This window comes from Anolis carolinensis, chromosome 6 (genome assembly GCF_035594765.1).
Source record: "Anolis carolinensis isolate JA03-04 chromosome 6, rAnoCar3.1.pri, whole genome shotgun sequence".
NCBI classification, from domain to species: domain Eukaryota; kingdom Metazoa; phylum Chordata; class Lepidosauria; order Squamata; family Dactyloidae; genus Anolis; species Anolis carolinensis.
The window spans coordinates 38,150,278-38,171,487 of NC_085846.1; the positions used below are offsets into that span (position 1 = coordinate 38,150,278).

Sequence of the window (21,210 nt, forward strand, 5' to 3'; positions counted from 1 at the left end):
CAATCATCTGGGCCAATGAACAGTTGAACTATTTGATAAAATTAAAACATAGCGTCCATGAAATATAGCAATTAAATTTGTTCTAAAAACAAATACAGAAACTAAAATCACAACAGAGAGTGTAAGCTGATCAAAGGCCACTAGAGGAATTCGTTAAGGAATATAAATCCACACTGCAGCAGAAACACTCTTTTTCAACTTGGTGCTCTTTAAACATGATGGATTATAATTTGTTAGATTTTCAAACCGTAATCATACATTCATAACTTACAATAAGTTCTATTAGCTGTGAGCCTACTGAAAGTAGAGCAAGTAGCCAGATATATTTTACATAAATTTTAAGATGTCTTAAAAAAGACATTTTTCCCCCAAATTCTGTCAAAAACTGTTTGGTTGTTTGGTAGAACAGATATGAAATGTTGTGGATTTAGCAAGAGTTTAACAACAACAACTTCATTTTTATATCCTGCTCCCATCTCCCCAAGGGGACTCGGGGTGGCTTACATGGGGACAAGCCTAACATCAACATACATTAATATACAACCATAATTTACAACCAATATAAGACCATGAAATGATTTGTAAGCAAACAACTCAAAAATACAAAGAACTCCCAAAAACTATATTAGTGAAAGCAACCATTCCAGCTTCAGCAAAGGCCTCCCCTGTATGAAATGCTTACTTCAGGAAGTAGGCTTTAATGCCTTGTCTCTTTGCCCTCAACTGTCCAGGCTCTCTTCTGATACTACCTATGCCTGAGAAATTTAAAGGAAAGTGGCATACAAGCAGCTGGACATAGAAACAAAACCATCTGGAATGGCTTTAGGAGATGTAGTTCCAAAAACAAATGTTGCAATGCTTTGCAGGAAGCTCCTGTTCCTGGACTGGAACTCTCCAGCTTTCCAGTGCCTAACCATTTCTTTGTACTTACGTTCTGTAAAGGGCAACAGCCATATTGGCTGGTCGAGAGAAGGCAACAGGTGGCAACGTCAGGACAGCTAGACTGTTTCCCTGGACAGATATTTTTCTGAGCCAGACCTGTGTGCAGGAATGAAGGTAAATGAAGAGATTAGATATGTGCAGACTCTGCAAAATGAACGGGCAGCTAGTAACTGAATAGCTTCACGTAAAACCAGCCTACATGCATTAAATTGAGTCCAAGAGGGCTGATAGAAGGCATTTTGCTAAGCAAAAAATGGCACCTATTCCCCACATCAGGTTGCTCAGCTGCCAAAGGCATTCAAATTGCACTATGTAACATGATTTTTGTTCCTGGCTTATAAATATCATTTCCTAACTGGTGCTATCATAAAAACATGGAAAAGGTTTATTAAACTTCAAAAACTTTGTTTTTGCAGGACACCCTGCAGCACCTTTTCCTATACTTTTTCAATTAATATATCTATTTTGATGATGATGCCATAAGAGTCTCAACCAATTCAACACAGTTTGTGGCAGCCACAGAAACAAAGTTTCTGAAGTATAACTACTACTTTCAAAGTAAGCACCACACAATTAAACAGGAAATAACACTTTCAAACCAGGAAGATATATTTTTCCAAATTTTGTTTGGTAGTGTTATTTCAAAACAGAAAACAGAAAATCTTACAGATGTCTTTACAACAAAAATAAACATCGTAATAAATAAGTAAAAGCAAATCTGCCTCATGCAGCCACCTCGCTCTGCCTTGTGTTAGTGCCAGCCTCAAATTCCATTCCACAGTTGGAACAGACTACAAAGGCCAACCAGTCCAACCCCCTGTCATGCAGAAATACATAACTAAAGCACTCCCAAGTGATAGATTCCCAATTTCTGTTTAAAGTGCTCCATACTTAACACCAGAGCTCGTTTCTTGGCTGGGAACTTCTTCAAAAGAGGCTGCTCCTGAGTGGATGAGAAGCACCGCGCATGAGCCAGATCACAACTTGTGCCATGAGGACAGCAGTGGATCTTGTCAGAACAGCAGGAAGCCTAAAGGAAAAATGGTGGACTTTAATATGCTATCTAATATGCTATTAATATGCTATTTAATACTATCCCTCTGCTTCTATGTCAAACAACCAAGAAATTGCGCTGTGTGTGTGTTTTTGTGTGTGTGTGTGTGTGTACATCTGGCATGGGCAAACTTTGGCCCTCCAGGTGTTTGGGACTTCAACTCCCACAATTCCTAACAGCCGGTAGGCTGTTAGGAATTGTCCGAGTTGAAGTCCCAAACACCTGGAGGGCCAAAGTTTGCCCGTGCCTGATGTACATACTATATTTGTCAGTGGGCATAGGTTCCTGAGAAATCAACATTTATTTGGATTATATTTTCCTGCTGCGTTTATTACAGTTTGATGGCTTGAGTTAATTTCCATGTTTTTAAATGGCATTTTACATACATTATTGTAAGCTGCAACAACAACTATTTCTTCAGTTCACATATTTGCAGCTCTCTGCTGCTGCAATATCACATGTTGCATAACATGCAGGAAACATACAGTGAATCTCTAAAACAATGTGGAATTGGTTGCTAAATAAGACATCCTGTGGTTGGTGACTCAAGGTCAGATTTTTATTTTATGTCCACATGGTGCAAATTGTGCTGTTCAGAATTTTCTTTGGACAGAATTGTATCATACTGTATCATAATGGGCAAAAATTCTCAGTTCATTGAGTCCTTCATCATTAGTCAGACCGACTCTGCATTTGACATCAAGGATTGACAAAAGACTTCCTAAAGACAGCTCCATAGACCTTTGATAGACCTTTACCAGGAGGTGAGACTGGATGATAGTTGTTGGAAACAAATTTGTTCCCTTTCACCCACTTTTCTCAATTTGGCAGCCACAGAGATATCAACTATACCCTCCATTCATAACCTAGTTGGTTTGGATGATGAGACATATGGTGCCAATACATATGGGGTGGGGGACATGACTGTCTTAAAGGATGTGGCCAAGCTTACATGCATCACCAGAAACCATTTCATCTGCAGTTCTCTCACAGTGTTGCACCACAGCTCTGCTACATTACACGAATCCAACACCACCATTGCTGTGCTACTGAACAACAGGATTTTTCCTTATCCAGTAAACTTTCCATTCAGAGGATGAGGCCATGGCATTCTTGAGGACCGTGCCAATGTCACCTTAAGTGTGGGTTGCTTCATAACATATCTTTCAACATAAAAACCATTTACACAGAGTTGGGGAAGATTCAACTTTCTAAGGTGACACTGGATGCATGTGCTCTACCATCAAAACCATGATGCCATGAACAAGGTTTTCTTTAATAACTAAGCAACAGCAGATGGTTAGGGGACTGAACTAGCTTCAGGGGGCCTTAGAAGAGACACAATATATAAAAAGATCTCTTAATGATCTAAAATAGCACAAGGTGGAAAAATGTCCACTCCTATAAGATGTTTAATGCATTCACGAGTAATATATATATACTAGCTGTGCTCGGCCACGCGTTGCTGTGGCGTTTGGGAATCCTTTGTTGGCCAGGTGGAAGAGAAGTGAATAGCCTTGCAGCCTCAAAGCCTGGCCGTTTTCTTCTTATGGGAATCCTTGTTTGGTAAGCTGGAATGCAACGGAATAGGCTTGCTGCTTGGAAGGCTGGGTACTTGCGTTCCAGGGGAATGGTTTTTTGGGCTGCTAGAATTGCAATGAGTAGCCTCGCTGCTTCAAAGCTTGGCTGCTTGGTACTAATATTCATAGTACCAATCTTCAGTTGGTCAGCTTCAATCATACAGAGTAGTATCACTGGTTCAAAGCCTGGCTGCCTTCTACCAAGGTTAATCCTTTGCTGGTCTGGCTGAATTTCATTGAATATCCTTGCAGCTTCAATGCCTGGCTGTATTATACCTAGGGGAATCCTTGTTTGGCGAGCTGGAGTAGCACCCTCAATCAAGGAGCCGCTTTGAAGCCTGGCTACTTTCTTTGTAGGGAGATTTCTTGTGCAAGCACATAATGTTTTTATTTTTTATTTTTGGGGATTTTTCTGGCCTTGTTTCTGTTTTCTTGGGGTTTTTTAATGATCACTCCTTGGAAAGTGATTAGTTTTGTGGCCAGATTTGGTGTGATTTGGCCCAGTGGTTTTGTTGTTAACTTGGTCCTAATTATGCACATTACATTTTTATATATATAGGTGTGTGTTTGTGTATGCATATGAATACAGATACAGACACATATATTGCTCGTGAATGCACCAAACATCCTCAAGAAGTCAGACATTTCTGCCCCATGACATTTTTAGTTCCAGAAGTGGCTTTTCTTTTACAAGAGAAAGTAACTTCTGCCAGGTTTTCAGTGGGCTTAATTTCTCTGTTAACTGTGCTATCTTTTGTTTGTTCCTATGGTCTAATTTTTCTTTCTTGTATTTTATGTTATTGTTATAAATCACCTTGAGAGCACTTATGGAGGAGGTACAAAAAAGGCAGTATGTGTCTTTATAAATAAACACATCTTCAAAAATGACTTTTAAAAAAGGAAGTAACTTCTGGGTCACTTTTTTTGGACGGTCTCTTCAAGGAAGGTCCAAAATGTGATTCTGGCACCCAAACCTGCCCTCGACCTATACCTGAGAATGCAAGAGTATATATAGCACATTCCATTTGTTTCAATCAGCCTACTTCAAAAAGGACTACTGTTGAATTTAATGTATGCAGTCAATTTATATTATATTATACATATTTGTTTTCCTGCCCAGACATTCAAAAAGCCCCTTTATCCCTTTACCAAAGAATGAATGGTTATATACATACACACGCACACGCACACACACGTGTGTGTGTGTTTCTCAACTGTGGATCCCCAGGTGTTTTGGCTTACAACTCCCAGAAATTCCAGCCAGTTTACCAGCTGTTAGGATTTCTGGGAGTTGAAGGTCAAAACACCTGGGGACCCACAGGTTGAAAGCCACACATATGTGTGTATGTGTGTGTATTGTGTATAGGTGAAGGTACATCCATTGACCTGTGGATAAACTGACCCAGGTTTTGGGGTTGGATTTTATGACTCATATTTCTAGACTTGCACATTAGTATATATCACGCCTTTCTCCCCAATTGAAAACCAAGGCTGAGTACAAAAACACAAAGAAAAATCTGGGTGAATTCTTGTGTAAAAGTTTTAAAAGTTTCTTTTTTAAAAAAGACATGCGTATATATACTGTACAGTCTCATCTTTTCCTGATCATGGTCTATGTTACCTACGACATTATTAACTCCAATTGGAAGCTGCTGTGATTTTACTGATTGTTATTTTAATGTAAATTTTATTTTTGTGTAGTAATGTATTTTTATATTGTTGTGTATTGTATGTCTGTATCTTTGTTGTAAATCGCCCTGAGTCCTTTCTGGGAGATAGGGCGGTATATAAATAAATTATTATTATTATTATTATTATTATTATTATTATTATTATGCATAGAAAGGTAAAAGTACAGCACACATTAGAAGCCCTCTGCCATGACATAATTTACATGTGCATCTCCTGTGGAACCACATTCTGTACCTCTGGCATTGGGCAGCAGCCCCACGATCCGTCAGGCATCAGGCAACACGTGGAATCATTTGGGCACTCCGACTCATGGTCTGGGCACTGGACAGCACTGAACGTGGCCAGAGGAGCTGCCACTACAAGTTCAAACAAAAGCACACAGTTAAAACCAGAAATGTTATTAACTGTGTAGCTTAATATATTTTAATTGTTATTCCCAGATCCCTCTCTTCTATCGTGATGTCCCAAAGTACCTTCACTCTGTATACAGGCATCTCCCTTCGCACTGCAGTGGGAGCCCAGGGGGCAACAATGGTGTCCATCAGCACAGGAAATGGCCTATGAAAGACAGGAAAAGGGTCAGACCAATTATGTAACAAAATTTGAAAAAAATTCTGTTTCTGGTTTGAAAGTGTTATTTCCTGTTTCATTGTGCAGTACTTACTTCAAAAGTAGTTGTTATACTCCAGAAACTTAGTTTACGTGGCTGCCACAAACTATGTTGAATTGGTTGAGACTGTATGAGATATTCTTTGAAAGACTATAGCAAAATGTGCTGCAGGATGCAGTTTAATACACTTTCCCCATGTTTTTATGATAGAACCAATTAGGAAATGACATTTAGAAGCCAAGAACAAAAATTGTGTTACATAAGTGTTATTTGTATCTGTTAAAACAGCAACCAGCCATCAAAAAGCAGGGATGCCTATACTTCAAAGAAATTGGCAAGTGTTAGAAAATTCTGCTCCTTGTATCACTCTTACCATCATCCATCCCATGGCTCACCTCTTTCCAGGGACAGCAGGCAAAGGCAGCATCTACCGTACGCAAACAGGAGTAGTCCACAGGACACATGCTGCCATCGGGACACACAACGTTGGAGAGCTCATTCACACTGTCTGGGGGCAACATGCGCAGGGAGGTCCCCACAAACTGTGAAGAAAACAGGCGCATAAGTGACTACTCGGCACTCTCTCAACAATCCATCTCGAAAGACTTATTTCTTTAGAATATTATTCCCAGAATCCATAGTCAGAATGCCAAATGAAGTTTGGGAATTGTAATCCAAGCCCCTATATCCACAGTCGAATAGTCCCCAACACCTTGGTATAGCCAATGACAATCACAACAAAGGAATTTCCAGCTACCCCAGTACAATCCATCAGATGTTGACTGCAAAATCATGATGAAGTAACTTGTAATCTGGCAAGTGTCAGAGGATTCAGAGGATGAGGGGTTTCTAAATGAAGCATTTCAGTGTTCAGGGAGAATTGCAGACAGGTCAGGATGACCCGGCTGATGCTTTGAATTATTTTGATTGTTCCCAGACAACCGGTGAAACTGAAAGTACTGGATCCCTAGAAAAAAGCCTTTGGAAGATGAGGAGGTTGAGGAGTTTTCAGGGGAGTGTAAATTAGATTTGAGAATGTAGGGCATGGAAAGCAGGCAAACAAGATCTTCCCAGTGAATCCAAGATAAGGTCCTGAAATCCAGGTGCCTTAGACATGATTTCATGAGAACCTACAGGGGCTTAAATTAAGTGCTTTGACTGTTAAAGGGGAATCAGTCTCCTATTCATGTTTCCAAGTTCCAGATTCTTGAATTGTCAAGATTATTTCATGTTTCTGTCTTTGCCTATGTACCTTTGACGAGTTTACCTGGGAGAGATTCCTGTGTTCATGTTCATGGAAATTACCTTGGATTATTTCTATGTTTTTGGATTCCTTGGTTCTGAAATTTTTCCCTGGCATTTCTGAATTACTGCTATTGAACTCTGGCTTATTTCATATAATGCATGTTATATCCTGACTGTCTTTTTTGGAATTGACCTTTTCCCCCGTTTTATATATTTTTTCTCAATAAACATTTTATTACTGGACTACTGGCCTTTGGTGTGGTGCTGGGTGAATGGGTGCCTCAGTACTAGGGTGCAACAAAACTATATATTCTCAGAGAGGCATTCTCCCAGCAAAAATAGCAATTTTTGGTTTTCCATTTTTGCTGAGATCCTGTGCTCCTAACCACAGAAAATGTAGAGGGCTGACTGTACAACCATAAGGAAATAACAGTGTAAATCTACAGTATGAAGGAAGGTTAGCTGCTTATAATAGCCATAGTTCTTTGGGTGGTTTGTAGCCATTGTCCATTAAAAAGCCTATATTACAGTGATCTATAAATTTGTTTTATTCCAAGTCCTACATGTACGAGAGAGAAAAAGAAACAGCAAGAAAGAAAATGGGTTTTTTTGTTGTTTTTTGGAGTACAGCTCTCTGAATGTCTCCAGCTATGCTATCTTGTGGTCCTGGAATTCCAAGGTCAAGATCCTCTTGGAAGCGGGTGGAATACAAAGTTCCACTACTACACTTATCTTGTTGGACTTTGCATATGGGGTTCTGGCAGCTAAAGTCACAAAGAGGATTTCAACCCCTGAAAAGTATTTTTCCCAGTATTTTCAAGTTTCTCTCCAGGAAGGCTATCTGATATTACTGAACTTCTAATATAGAATGTGTGGCTAACTTCAGGATGTCCATTCCCTTGTGGGTTGCATCTCCTACAGAAATCCCTATTATGTCATTTTTTCTCTCTCTGCAGGACTTCAAACTTCAGGACTTCAGAGGAAAGCAGAAGTATGTGGGAATAGTTTGTAGTTCTAGGGTGGTTGCAGAGGCATTTGTGCGCATTTTCAGGCATTTGGGAGACTTTCTCCATAGTCTCTCGGCAAAAATTGCTCAAAAATCATGCCAAAAATGTAAACAAAAAAGTGGATTGGGGGTTTGGGAGAACTTGTGGGCAGCTTTTGAGTGGGATCCAAAGACTGCCTGCATACTTTCTTCACTTCTACCATAAAGATACCTTTGATCTAAGTTAAAAGCAGACTAAGTGAACCTTTGAAATCTTGCAGCTCCCAAACTTCAGCTTTCACGCGAGTTCCTAGAGACACAGCTAGCTGAAATCCTTTTCAAACTACCGTAAGTAAGAGGCAGAATGTTATCTGGATCAAGATATTCTTGCTTTTCAACCAAGAGGCTGTTGGCTACTAATTATATCACTGATTTAGCTCATCATCTGACCCACAGAGGAGGGCAATTTAAAGCAGAACTAGTAATTACATAGAAGACAACTAACTGGAGAAAGAGATATCTTAATTGGCCATCCTTTACTTTGTAATTTCAGGGTTACTTTACTAAGACATCAAAATGTGCTAGATTTATGCAACTGTAAATTAAAACATGCTCCCAGGAATAAAAGGTCTTAGAATAAAGCAAGTAGGATTACAATAGGTGAATTGGCAAGTGAAAGAAATACTTTGGAAATCTCTTGACAAACTGAATCCACTTATACACTCATTTGGCTGGTTTGGACCTAACAAGGGAGTGAATTCATTTACAAATTGATTTAAATCATTTCCCTGAAAGACTCGATTTCAATTACTTGAATCCCATTTTAATTCCCTAGCGAGGAAGATGATATTTAGTCATCATTTTTGGTAAAATGTTTAATTTACATTATATATCTGTATCTATATATTTCAGAGTTGTAGGTTTCATCAGAAAATAATCCTGAATGTTCAGGTTGTCAATTCATCAAAAACAGAAAGCCAGGTTCCATTTATAACCAGTATGTTTTTCAGATAAATGCCTTCTACCCAAATTCTGGATTGATCTTCTGTATCTATTGAGGGAAGGGAAAAGCAGAGATATACAAAAACAGAGGCAAGCACACCAACACAACATGTGTACCACTTGCAGAATGTGAATGATCTGCTTATCCTTCATCTACAAATTACCACAAAAATGTTCATAGAATGGAGCCAGCAAACCATTGTTGTTCACGATAAGGTCTTTGACCTCTGATCTTTTAAAATCAACATTGTGACAAGTCAAAGGGAGGTTTTAGGGCCAAATTATTCAAGCCGCGGATATGCCAGGGGTCTTCCACAAATGGAGAAAGCATTTTCTAGAAAATGATGTTTCCTAAAATAAATATTTTTACTGTATTTACCGTATATACTCAAATATAAGCCAACCCAAATATAAGCCGAGGCACCTAATTTTACCACAAAAACTGGGAAATCATTTACTTCAGTATAAGCCGAGGGTGGTAAATTTCAGAAATAAAAATAAGATACCAATAAAATTACATTAATTGAGGCATCAGTAGGTTAAATGTTTTGGAATATGTACATAAAACTGTAATTTAAGATAAGACTGTCTAACTCTGATTAAATCATTATTCTCATCTTCTTCAATGTAAATGTGCTTATGTATCCTTTAAATAATAATAGAGTTAAATAATACATGTAATACTAATAATAATAAATACAGGAAAAGAATACCTGTAATAATAAATAGAGTAGAATAATAAATGTAATAATAATAGAGTAAAATCATAAATGCAATAATACCAATAATAATAGAGAAAAATAATAAATGTACCATATATTCTCAGGTATAAACTGACCCAAATATAAGCCAACCAGGACCCTCACCCGAGTATAAGCCGAGGGGGGGGTTTTTTAGTCATAAGAAAAGGGCTGAAAAAATTGGCTTATACTCGAGTATATACAATACTAGAAGAAAAAAGTTGTTATATGAATATTTCAATAATTGACTTTTCAGGGAATGGCATTTACTTACAGTGTGTGGGAGAAATGCTTAACCCAGAAAACATGATTTCAGTAATCAGTATTAGTAGTAGTAGTATTACCTGAGGTTTGTCACAGCAGGTGTACCCATCCTCTCCGTGGCGTTGGCAACAAGTGGATGATCCATCACAGTGACTTCCATCTGGGCACCGTAGAGAAAACGCCGTCCCACAGAACACTATATACACTATCAATGGTGCCCACATCTTGGATATAAAACTGAAATTAGAAGGATAAAAAAATAGATGCAGCAGTCAGTTATAATATAGATCTACACCACTGTGAAATGCCCAAGACTCAAGGAGGCCTAACACCAGAAAGCATTTATCAAGTGATGCAGTGTAGCAATAGCAGCATTACGACTCTCAGCTGGGTGATCAGTTGACTTAAATAGCTTCATGTGACAGTCCTGAAATCAGTGCAAAAGCATCACGTGGTGAAAAGGCTTGGTGCAAAAAAGGCTGATTAAGGGAAATTCCTCCCTGACAGTTGTCTTGGCCCAAAATAGAGACCGCAGCTGGGGCTGCTGAGAAGGTTGCATCTGGCCTTCACTGCTATCCCCGTGTTGGAGTAACTTGATTTCTGAAATGTTTAATTTCCTTTTCTGTAACAGAATTATTATGCATTCAGACTGCCCAGAGGTCTCTGAGCAGTTTAAAAACATACTGCACACACACACACAATAAATTAGAAAAAAAATTAAACATTTAGCAATAAACATTGTAGGCTAGCTGTTTTCAAAAATTGTGGAATGCTTAAAAAGCAACTTTGCTTCAATGGCTATCATTCACAAATGCCGCTGAGCCTCTCAGAGCTTTGAAAAGTTACAAATTGGATGTACAACTCCCAGATTCCGCCACCTAACCTGGAAGTGCCAATTCAAGAAAATGTAAGGAGTTATAATCTTAAAAAGTAATTTTTCTAAATCCTACTCCGTCTCTCTTTTTCCCATGCATATCTCTGTTCCAATTTATTGAAAGGCACACTGTTTTGAGTTTGTTTTTAGAATTTAACCTTTTAGGAACAACTGGAGTCTTTGTTTGGCTGAAAAGCTGGCAAAGCAAAACATTTTGAATTAACACAGCATCCATGCAAGGTGAGGGCAGACCTTCTAAAAACCGAAACAATTGTGCTTGTAAGGGGGTCGTTTGGCTCAGCGCATCCAGAATCATTTGCTCTTCAATTAACTTTTCTGTAGTATGAGGTACAACTAGGTTCCAGGTTCTTTATTCCAAGCAAAGTGTGATACAGAGCTGAATGAGCAGCTTCAATAAATAATTCAAGTTTACAGCCTCAAATAACTACTGGGGTCTTCTGTATGGAAGAATCACAGAGTTGGAAGAGACCTCATGGACTATCCAATCTAACCCCCTGCAAAGAAGCAGGAAAATTGCATTCAAAGCACCCCCGTCAGATGGCCATCAGCCTCTACTTAAAAGCCTCCAAAGGAGGAGCTTCCACCACACCCCGGGGCAGAGAGTCCCACTGCTGAACAGCTCTCACAGTTGGGAAGTTCTTCCTAAATTTCAGATGGAATCTCTTTTCCTGTAGTTTGAAGCCACATCCTAGTCTCCAGGGCGGCAGAAAACAAACTTGCTCCCTCCTCCCTATGACTTCTCCTCACATATTTAAACATAGCCATCATGTCTCCTCTCTGTCTTCTCTTCTGCAGCCTAACATACCCAGGTCTTTAAGCCGCTCCTCATAGGGTTTGTTCCACAGACCCTTGATCCGTTCAGTTGCCCTTCTCTGAACACATACCAGCTTGTCAACATCTCATTTAAACTGTGGTGCCAAGAATTGGACACAGTGTGACTCCAGATGTAGTCTGACCAAGGCGAAATATAGGGGTAACATGGCTTCCCTGGATCTAGCCACTATACTCCTGTTTATGCAGGCCAAAATCCCATTGGCCTTTTTAGCTGCCGCACTCCATTGTTAGCTCATGTTTAACTTGTTGTCCACGAAGACTCCAAGGTCTTTTTACACATACAGTAGAGTCTCACTTATCCAAGCTAAACGGGCCGCAGAACCTTGGATAAGCGAATATCTTGGATAATGAGGGATTAAGGAAAAGTCAATTAAACATCAAATTAGATTATGATTATACAAATTAAGCACCAAAACATCATGCTATACAACAAATTTGACAGAAAAAGTAGTTCAATACGCAGTAATGTTATGTTGTAATTACTGTATTTATGAATTTAGCACCAAAATATCACGATATATTGAAAACATCGACTACAAAAATGCATTGGATAATCCAGAACCTTGGATAAGTGAGTCTTGGATAAGTGAGACTCTATTGTATTGCTATCGAGCCAGGAATCCCCTATTCTGTCTTTGTATTTCATTTTTTCTGCCTAAGAGCAGCCTTTCTGAGAGGTGCACACATTCTTTAGAAGGACACATATTTTTGAAGTATGGTGACCCTGGACAAAATGTACAAATAAGAAAGTGTGTATCTCTCAAATTTAGCTTTGATCTCCATAGGTCATACACTCACATTTCCAAGAGAGTGTTCTGTACAAAGAATCTCAACATCATATCTGGATCAATGCATTAATGCTGCATAGGATAGAGTCAAATGCAGCTATAACTGTCGACTTATTGAGAAATGAGCAAGGAACTGTTCATTATAATAAACGTTGGTTGACCTCAAATCAATCACTCTGTTTCTCTCAATATATTGTCATCTCAATGCATCATTTCTTAACAAAACCTTGCTTTTGGCCAGTAATTGCCAGTATATGAAGAAGTTAGCAACAAAGATTGGGGTGACCATAACCGATACATACATTATTGATTTTTTTAAGCATGTCAGAAGCGATTTGAGAACATACTGCAAGTTGCTTCTAGTGTGACAGAATTGGCCGTCTACAGATGTTGCCCAGGGGACACCTCTTGTCCCCATAAGCTAGAACTGACAGACGGGAGCTCACCCTGTCTCGTGGATTCGAACCGGCAACTTTTAGTTCAGCAGTCTAGCCAGCACAACCCATTCTGCCACCGTGGCTCCTACATTATTAGATTACAATGCCCATGACTTGGCATTATTGGTTATACTAGGAAGATCTACTGGGAACTGTAGTCTGTCATACGTTTCACATCTCCATCATACAACAAGGTCAAGGAAATGCCATTCTCAAGATATAATGAAATATATTTTTGAATATATTTTTTCATTCCATGCCTATAAAAGTTAATATATGCAAATATTAATAACTAATGAGGAAAGTACTTGTTGAGACACAAATAATGCAAAACAACATTGTAACAGTGTTTCGGTTCTGTCCTTACATCATTCGGGGTAGTCCAAAGTTTGTTATGGAGTTGACCTCTGCAGTTCCTCACTTAATTTCTATACACGGGACATTAGTTTTCATCCAGATGAGTTTACAAAAGTTCAGTTTTGATCACAGCTCCCAGAATCCCTCAGCCACAATGGCCAAATACCACGGCAATTTAGGTTTCTGATAACTATACTCCCAAATACGTCGTTTTAATTAGAAAGCTTTTCTGTAGATCTTGATGGAAACCACATTCCCATCATGGAGAAGCACAACAAAAGTTATTTTGGGGTGCAAGGGAACCCTCCTAGCTCTGAGATTTTTGGGGTGCACTGTAGGAACTTTCCAATATCCAAAAAGAACCCCGACCAATCTTTGGTTATAAACCTGAAAAATATCTATCTCATATTATAAGGAAAAAAATCTGTAAGGTTTTTTCAAAGCACAGCTGTTCCAGTGAAAGAGGAACTTAAGACACCAAAAAGGGAACCCAAAGCAGAATGGGGTGGGACAGAGAAGAAGAGCCTGTGTCTTTTGTAACCTCTTTCACGATTGCCATCCCTCCATTTCCAGGAGGCTTCAAATGAAACGAAACTTTCTGAAAGTATCAGAGCAAACAAACCACAGAGAGATATTCATTTGAGTGGAAATGAGTTTATATGTAGCCTTCCAAATCACACCAGTTATTGTAAGATAGGATGTTCTGGCTGCAATCCTTTGGGTGACATGAGTGTATATTCTTTCACTGAAGTCGCAGAAGGAGGTACTCAATATCTCCTTGTAAAATATTCCACTCCATCCAATAAGGTAGTTTTCAAATATCTAAAAAGGCAGTTTTAAAGCTCTGGAACATACTGCCAGAGTCATTTACTAAGCAGGGTTGTGGAGTCTGGAGGCAAGCATGCAATATTTCCATGCAATCTTCCAACTGGGAGAAAAGATATTATTCCCTCAACCCTCTCAACTGCCTCCTATGTGTCATTGGATTGAAAATGGCTGTAGCATGAGAGCTACATTTCAAGGGGGAAGGATGAAAACCAGTACAGAATATTATATTCTATTCAGACACTGTAGGATCCAATTCAATAGCCCCAATTTTTCCTGATGCATTAGCCATCCATAGTCTACAACAAAGTGTAAACATATCCTGCTTCTTGGCAGGGGGTTGGACTGGATGGCCCATGAGGTCTCTTCCAACTCTATTATTCTATGATTCTATGGAATAGCTATATTGGCCACACAGCCCATCTTATTTATTTTATTTATTTACAGTATTTATAATCCGCCCTTCTCACCCCGAAGGGGACTCAGGGCGGATTACAATGAACACATATATGGCAAACATTCAATGCCAACAGACAAACAACATACAGTATAGACAGACACAGAGGCATTTAACATTTTTTTTCCAGCTTCACGATTCCGGCCACAGGGGGAGCTGTTGCTTCACTATCCACTAGTGGCTGTACTTCCTCATTCCTTTCCTTGTGTTTTGCTGGCAGTTTTATGATGTTGTAAATTAGTTAAATTAGCCTCCCACATAAAGCGTACCTAAATTTCCCTACTTGACAGATGCAACTGTCTTTCGGGGTTGCATAGGTCAACAGCAAGCCCGGCTATTTAATGGTTGGGGGCTTAACCCGACCCGGGCTTTGAACTCATGACCTCTCGGTCAGTAGTGATTTATTGCAGCTGGTTACTAGCCAGCTGCGCCACAGATTTAAAGATGGGTTCAAAGCCAACCTTAACAACTGTGGCAGAGACACTGAGAACTGGGAAGCCCTGGCCCTTGAACGTTCTAACTGGAGATCAGCTGTGACCAGCAGTGCTGTGGAATTTGAAGAGGGCTTAAGAGAGAAACGTGCCAAGAGGAAGGCGCATTAAGCCAACCCTGACCAGGACTGTCTTCTGTCTTGAAACTGATGTCTTCATTGCGGAAGAACATGAGGATCAAGAATAGGTCTCCACAGCCAACTACGCATCCACAGCCAAGACGCTACAACTGGAGGACCATCATCCTTGGGCTACGAGGGATCGCCTAAGTAAGTAAGCTGGCCACGCAACAAAATATGACAAATTCAAGAAACAGCAAATGTCTTTGGTACGCCAACAAAGAAAATATGAAATATGTACATCATGTAAGCTAATAAAGCTCCACTGGCTTCTTCATCTGGCAAAAAAATCACACCAAAAAGGATGATATGAGAATCACAGGCTTACATTTTGACTTAAGGTGCCGCTTTTGTTGTTGGTTAAGATGATCCGAGATATCAATTCAGGCAGAGGCCACTCCCTTCTTGTGGGCACTGGGAAACAAAGAGCCATAAAATCCAAGCAATAAAATGTCAGATCCATTAGCGGAAGAAAAAAATAACTCCCCTTGGGATCCAGGCTGTTTCTGTCTTGGATGAGGCTATTTGCACCTTTCTTAGGCAGAGAAGATTGAAACACTGTCAAATGCACCTTATCACTGGGATACTATTTGATTTGATTTCCTTATACGGCACCTAGAAGGTTTGTTGTTTTTTTTCTCCAAATGCAACAGTACCAAGGCTTCCTGAGAAATTCATTGTTTTATGTATTTTGGAATTGGTTATGTATCACAGGGCAAGGAGATCAAACATTATCCTAGGTGAAACCAGACTTAAAAACAAGGCATGTCAGCATTATGTGTCTTCTAGAATTGTATCATACAAAAGTGCAGCACTACACAAAACCTTTTGCAGTCCATATCCATAGCAAATATAAAACAGTGCTTGTTTTTAAGAGCAGTGTATTTTGGACATTCACCGTCCAGATGCTTTAGTGTTTCACTTCCCAGAATCCCTGATCTTTGGCCCTGGGAACTGCAGTCCCAGAACACATACCTGCTCAAATATAATGACTTCGGTCCTGAGAACTTAAAAATAATTTGTCAACAAAGTGGGGACAACCTCCACTTGAGGAGTCACAACATTATATTTTTTCCTATAAGTTATATATCTAGAGATAATCAATTCAGCTTGCTGACAAAGCAGCCAACTAGCAAGGACTATTTAAATACATTCATTAAATCTGAGTTCAGGATATAGCTCATCATAGATCATCCCCAAGACTATGTATGTGAGTTGCTGGAGGAAAATAGGGCATATGTTTGTATATGCACATCATAGCATGCACTGTGATCTAGAATAGCAATCTAGACCAGGGCTTCTAAAGTTTTTTTCCCCACTTGGGACCCCTTTATGCCTGAGAAAGTTTTACGTCAATACAAAATACGTATACAAACCAAACATTACTGATAATAAAGTAAATGCTGCCAATAATTTTCCGGTCCCAATTCAAGGTGCAGGTTACCTACAAAGCCCTAAACGGTTGAGGACCAGCCTATCTTCATGATTGCATCTTCCCCTACGAACCCACGCAGGCTCTAACATTTGCAGAGGAGGCCCTTCTTTCGCTCCCACCTCTGTCTCAAGCACGTTTGGTGGAGACGAGGGAGAGGGCCTTCTCTGTGGTGGCCCCCCGGCTCTGCAACTCTCTCCCCAGGGAGGTTAGACTGACACCCACTCTGTCCACGTTCCCTAAAGAGCTAAAAACGTGAGTATTCCATTGCGCATTTCGATTAAGCAGTTCACAAGATAGTCAGTCCCCAACTATATCTACCAGCAGTTCCCGGACTTTATCCCTGTCCTTCCTCCAATAGGTTTAGCGTTTTAAACTGACATTGCTCTTTTACTTCTAATTTATTATCGGCCCTTGCCTTTTTGTCCACCAGCCATGTTCTGAAAATCTTTTGCACAATTCCCTTCCCCCCCCGAATTTCAGTACCCATTACTGCTCAGACTATTGGCTGTTGATGATGCTATTTTTATGTTATTGTCTTATTGCAATGTTGTTGATTTTATTGAGATATGTTTTAATCTATGTTTGGTTTAAATTTTTGTTGGATCGGGCTTGTCCCCTGTAAGTCACCCTGAGTCCCTTTGGGGAGATGGAGGCAGGATATAAAAATAAAGTTACTACTACTACTGCCACTACTACTACTATTATTTAGCGACATTTATATCCCGCCCTTCTCATCCCGTAGGGGACTCAGGGCGGCTTACAAGTTATATATACATACAATATATTATATTATTTGTATAGTACAATATAAGAATTATATATTACTATATTGTACTACGACACCATATTGTAATATTATTAGTAATATTCCATGTAATATAAATATACCATTATAATAGTCTATTATTATTATATTGTATTACATTATAATATTATTAATATTATATGAATATACAATATATTATATTATTAGTATAGAATATTATTATCCTATGGCCTTTTAGTATCTGTAATTTCATGGTATATTTAGAATCCTCTGTCAGAGAGATCTACCATCTCCCCAAATGACCCATTCCAAAATTCTATTGGATGAACCCATAGCATTTCAAGTGAAATCAGAGTGATATAATTGTGTGGTTGAAAGGAGCCACAGTCTGATCGTTTTGCAAGAGGAATAGCATTTCTTCAGGTTGCTCCATAAAGCAAAAAGAAGAAAAAACTTCCCACATACAGCTGCACAAAAGGGAAGTTGAAACAAACAAGAGTGTTCTCACACGTATTTAGTGATAACGCAGACACGTCTGCATGCAGCAAAGCTGAATCTGGCTTCATGGAACCTATTCGCATTTCCCGATTCCTTAGTGAAAGTGCCGAGGGAACACTGAACCTTGGTTTTAAATAAATGCTAGTGTACAGATCAACAGAAAACAAACATGTCTCTCTAAGTCACACACACAAGCTGCTTCTATCATCACTGCCCCCCCTCCCATTAAGTTCCAATTCTAATTGAAGAGGAAAGGATGGGATACTGCAACAGACCACCCTCTGCGTTAAACAAATCAGACAGGCAAAGGGGAGATATTGCAGAAAGGAAAGGAAAGAGCTCAGACTCTTTTCAGAGAGACGCCCTGTTGCACTGACTTATGCATTTGCACAATCAGAGACTTGTCCAGCAGACAATAAAAGGAATCAGCGCCAACCAGAGTAGTTGCAGTCACTTGGATGGAATGGAAACAGTAAGAAAACTTCAGTTTACTAGCACCAGTGCCAGACTGCTGACTTTATGAACAGCTACGTTAACCCTTTGCATGTGCAGTGAAAAGTTCAGCCATTCTTTCTGGCAAATTGCAGAGTGCTGATCTGGCTTCTTGTGTGATTGTGAGTCCTTGGATCTCGCACAACTGTCCTTCTGATGCTAGGCAAAATTCTTGAGTCCCCTTGGGGAGATAGGGCAGGTTACAAATAAAGATTATTATTATTATTCTGTGCTTTTAAACAAGCGGAACATTGCACTTTTTTTACCTGCACAGGTTTAAGTTATTTTCAATCCAATTATAGAAATATAACTTCTTCCAATGTGGTTTAGCATTACAAAGTTGTTTTTCTACTTTTACTTGTACCCATTTTCAATCTAGTTCCATGACACCCAGTTTCGGGTGAAAGGCACAATCTAAATCGACTGAATCAATAAATAAGTTGTCAAAACTCTTTAAGACAAAAATAGCACAACAGAAAAGTTGCAAAGCAACAACTGTTCCGCCTGCAAATTGAGGGCAACATGAACCAGTCATAAAACTGTCAAAATAAAAATAATTCCTTTTTTAAAAATGAAGTTCTAGCCTGGAAAGACAGTGGGGATGAAGTTGTGCCAGATGAGCGATACATGTAGTTTATTTACATAAACAAATCCCAAAGGCTATTCAGACCAACGAGGAGGAAAAGGTGACAGCAGCAAAGTAACTGCAAAGCACAACTGTAAAAGATTGAAAAGTTAACAGGCTTCCAATAAAGTTTTGTGTGTGTATGTGTGTTTTCCAAGTTGCCTGTCGATTTAGGGGAATTCCATAGGCAAGAAATACTTTGGAAGGTGGAGTTAGAGAAACTGAGAAATACAGCTTACAGCACCTGATATTTGCTGGAGGCCACCCATTCAAGTACTAACAATGGCTTACCCTGCTTAGGTTCCATAACCAGCGGGGATCTAATGCCTTTAGTATATTTAAGCAGTCATGTAGAGTTAGGACTTCAAAATACCCTTCTTCTGCCCTTGACACTCCCTGGCTCTGATCTTGTCTTCTAGGGAAACTAAAGTGAAACTCAATCATAAAAGAAGGAAGAAGCTGGCAGCATTCACGATGTAACACAGTTTTTGTTCCTAGGTTCTAAATGTCATTTTTTATTGGTTCTATCATAAAAACATGGACAAAGTTTATTAAACTGCAAAATCTTTGTTTTTGCGGGATATCTTGCAGCACATTTTGCTATAGTTTTTCAATGAATATCTGAGTCGCAGCCAATTCAACATACAGTAGAGTCTCACTAATCCAAGCCTCGCTTATCCAAGCCTCTGGATAATCCAAGCCATTTTTGTAGTCAATGTTTTCAATATATCGTGATATTTTGGTGCTAAATTCGTAAATACAGTAATTACAACATAACATTACTGCGTATTGAACTACCTTTTCTGTCAAATTTGTTGTATAACATGAAGTTTTGGTGCTTAATTTGTAAAATCATAACTTAATTTGATGTTTAATAGGCTTTTCCTTAATCCCTCCTTATTATCCAAGATATTCGTTTATCCAAGCTTCTGCCGCCCCGTTTAGCTTGGATAAGTGAGACTCTACTGTAGTTTGTGGCAGCCACAAAAGCAAAGTTTCTGGAGTAGAACAACTACTTTCAAAGTAAGTACCGCACAATTAAACAGGAAAGAACGCTCTCAAACCAGGAACAGAATTTTTTTCAAATGTTGTTTGTTGAGTATACCTTCTCTCCCAGTTGCAAGCTGTTTCAATGAACCCACAACTATGTATTGCACTATATAATTTAATTGGGATGTGTATTAGTACAGTTTAAACTGTTTTAAACTAATATTTTAAATATTGTTATTCAGTTCTTTGTACTACCCGTAGTTTAAACTGAACTGTAGCTCATACTGTGAGCTATCATGGGCCCCTTCCATACAGCTGAATAAAATCCTACAAGTATCTGCTTTGAACTGGAATATATGACAGTGTGGACTGAGATAACCCAGTTCAAAGCAGACATTGTGGGATTTTCTGCCTTGATATTCTGGGTTATATGACTGTGTGACCTTCGGGCCACATATTGGAAGAAATGTAGGATATAATGTATTGTAAGCAAACACAAACTTGAAAGAGACAAGCATACGGCCTTACAAGGGCATGAGTCTCATCATAAAAAAACTAGTTGTCGGTCAGGATTCCAGAATACAGAAACACTACTTGAGCAATATTCCATATCCACTTTCCATATCCACAGTCAACCAGTCATGGCTTGAAAATACTCCAAAACAAAACAATATAAAAGCAAATCTTGATGTTTTATATAAGGAACATTATTTTACTATGCCTTTAGGGTATTTAGGCTTGTCTTCTGGGGAAACTACAGTGAAACTCAATCATAAAAGAGAGAAGTAGCTCTGATAATGGGATATGAGCAACCATGGATTTTGGTAACCATGGGGGACACACATTATTTATTATAACTTGATTCATTTTGGCAGTGTTTTGGGTGGGTTGCAGGGTTGACTAACTTGTGGTCCTATTGAATATGTTGGAGTGCAGCTCCGAACAGCCTGTGCTTTCTGAGGCTAATGAGAGCTGTAATCCCTGCTCCTATAATAATAATAAAAATATTGTATAACTGTGGTTTATGTGTTTATAGCATAGCATATTAAGCACGTGCCCTTCAGATGATTTAATATACACATGTTCA

The 21,210-nt window shown here is 39.1% G+C and overlaps 1 protein-coding gene across 1 annotated transcript in view; it reads right to left on the reverse strand.

Moving 5' to 3' along the window:
• The window catches only part of grn (granulin precursor), a 39,442-nt gene that overhangs the window by 15,685 nt on the left and 2,547 nt on the right, over positions 1–21,210 (reverse strand). Inside the window, exons 2-7 of the mRNA XM_062984190.1 lie at positions 10,195–10,351; positions 6,274–6,420; positions 5,742–5,826; positions 5,503–5,624; positions 1,834–1,972; positions 932–1,038 (exon numbers count right to left, since the gene is read on the reverse strand). Coding sequence (XP_062840260.1) covers positions 932–1,038; positions 1,834–1,972; positions 5,503–5,624; positions 5,742–5,826; positions 6,274–6,420; positions 10,195–10,338 — 744 coding nt within the window. The 5' untranslated portion in view covers positions 10,339–10,351. The remainder of the gene's footprint in view (positions 1–931; positions 1,039–1,833; positions 1,973–5,502; positions 5,625–5,741; positions 5,827–6,273; positions 6,421–10,194; positions 10,352–21,210) is intronic.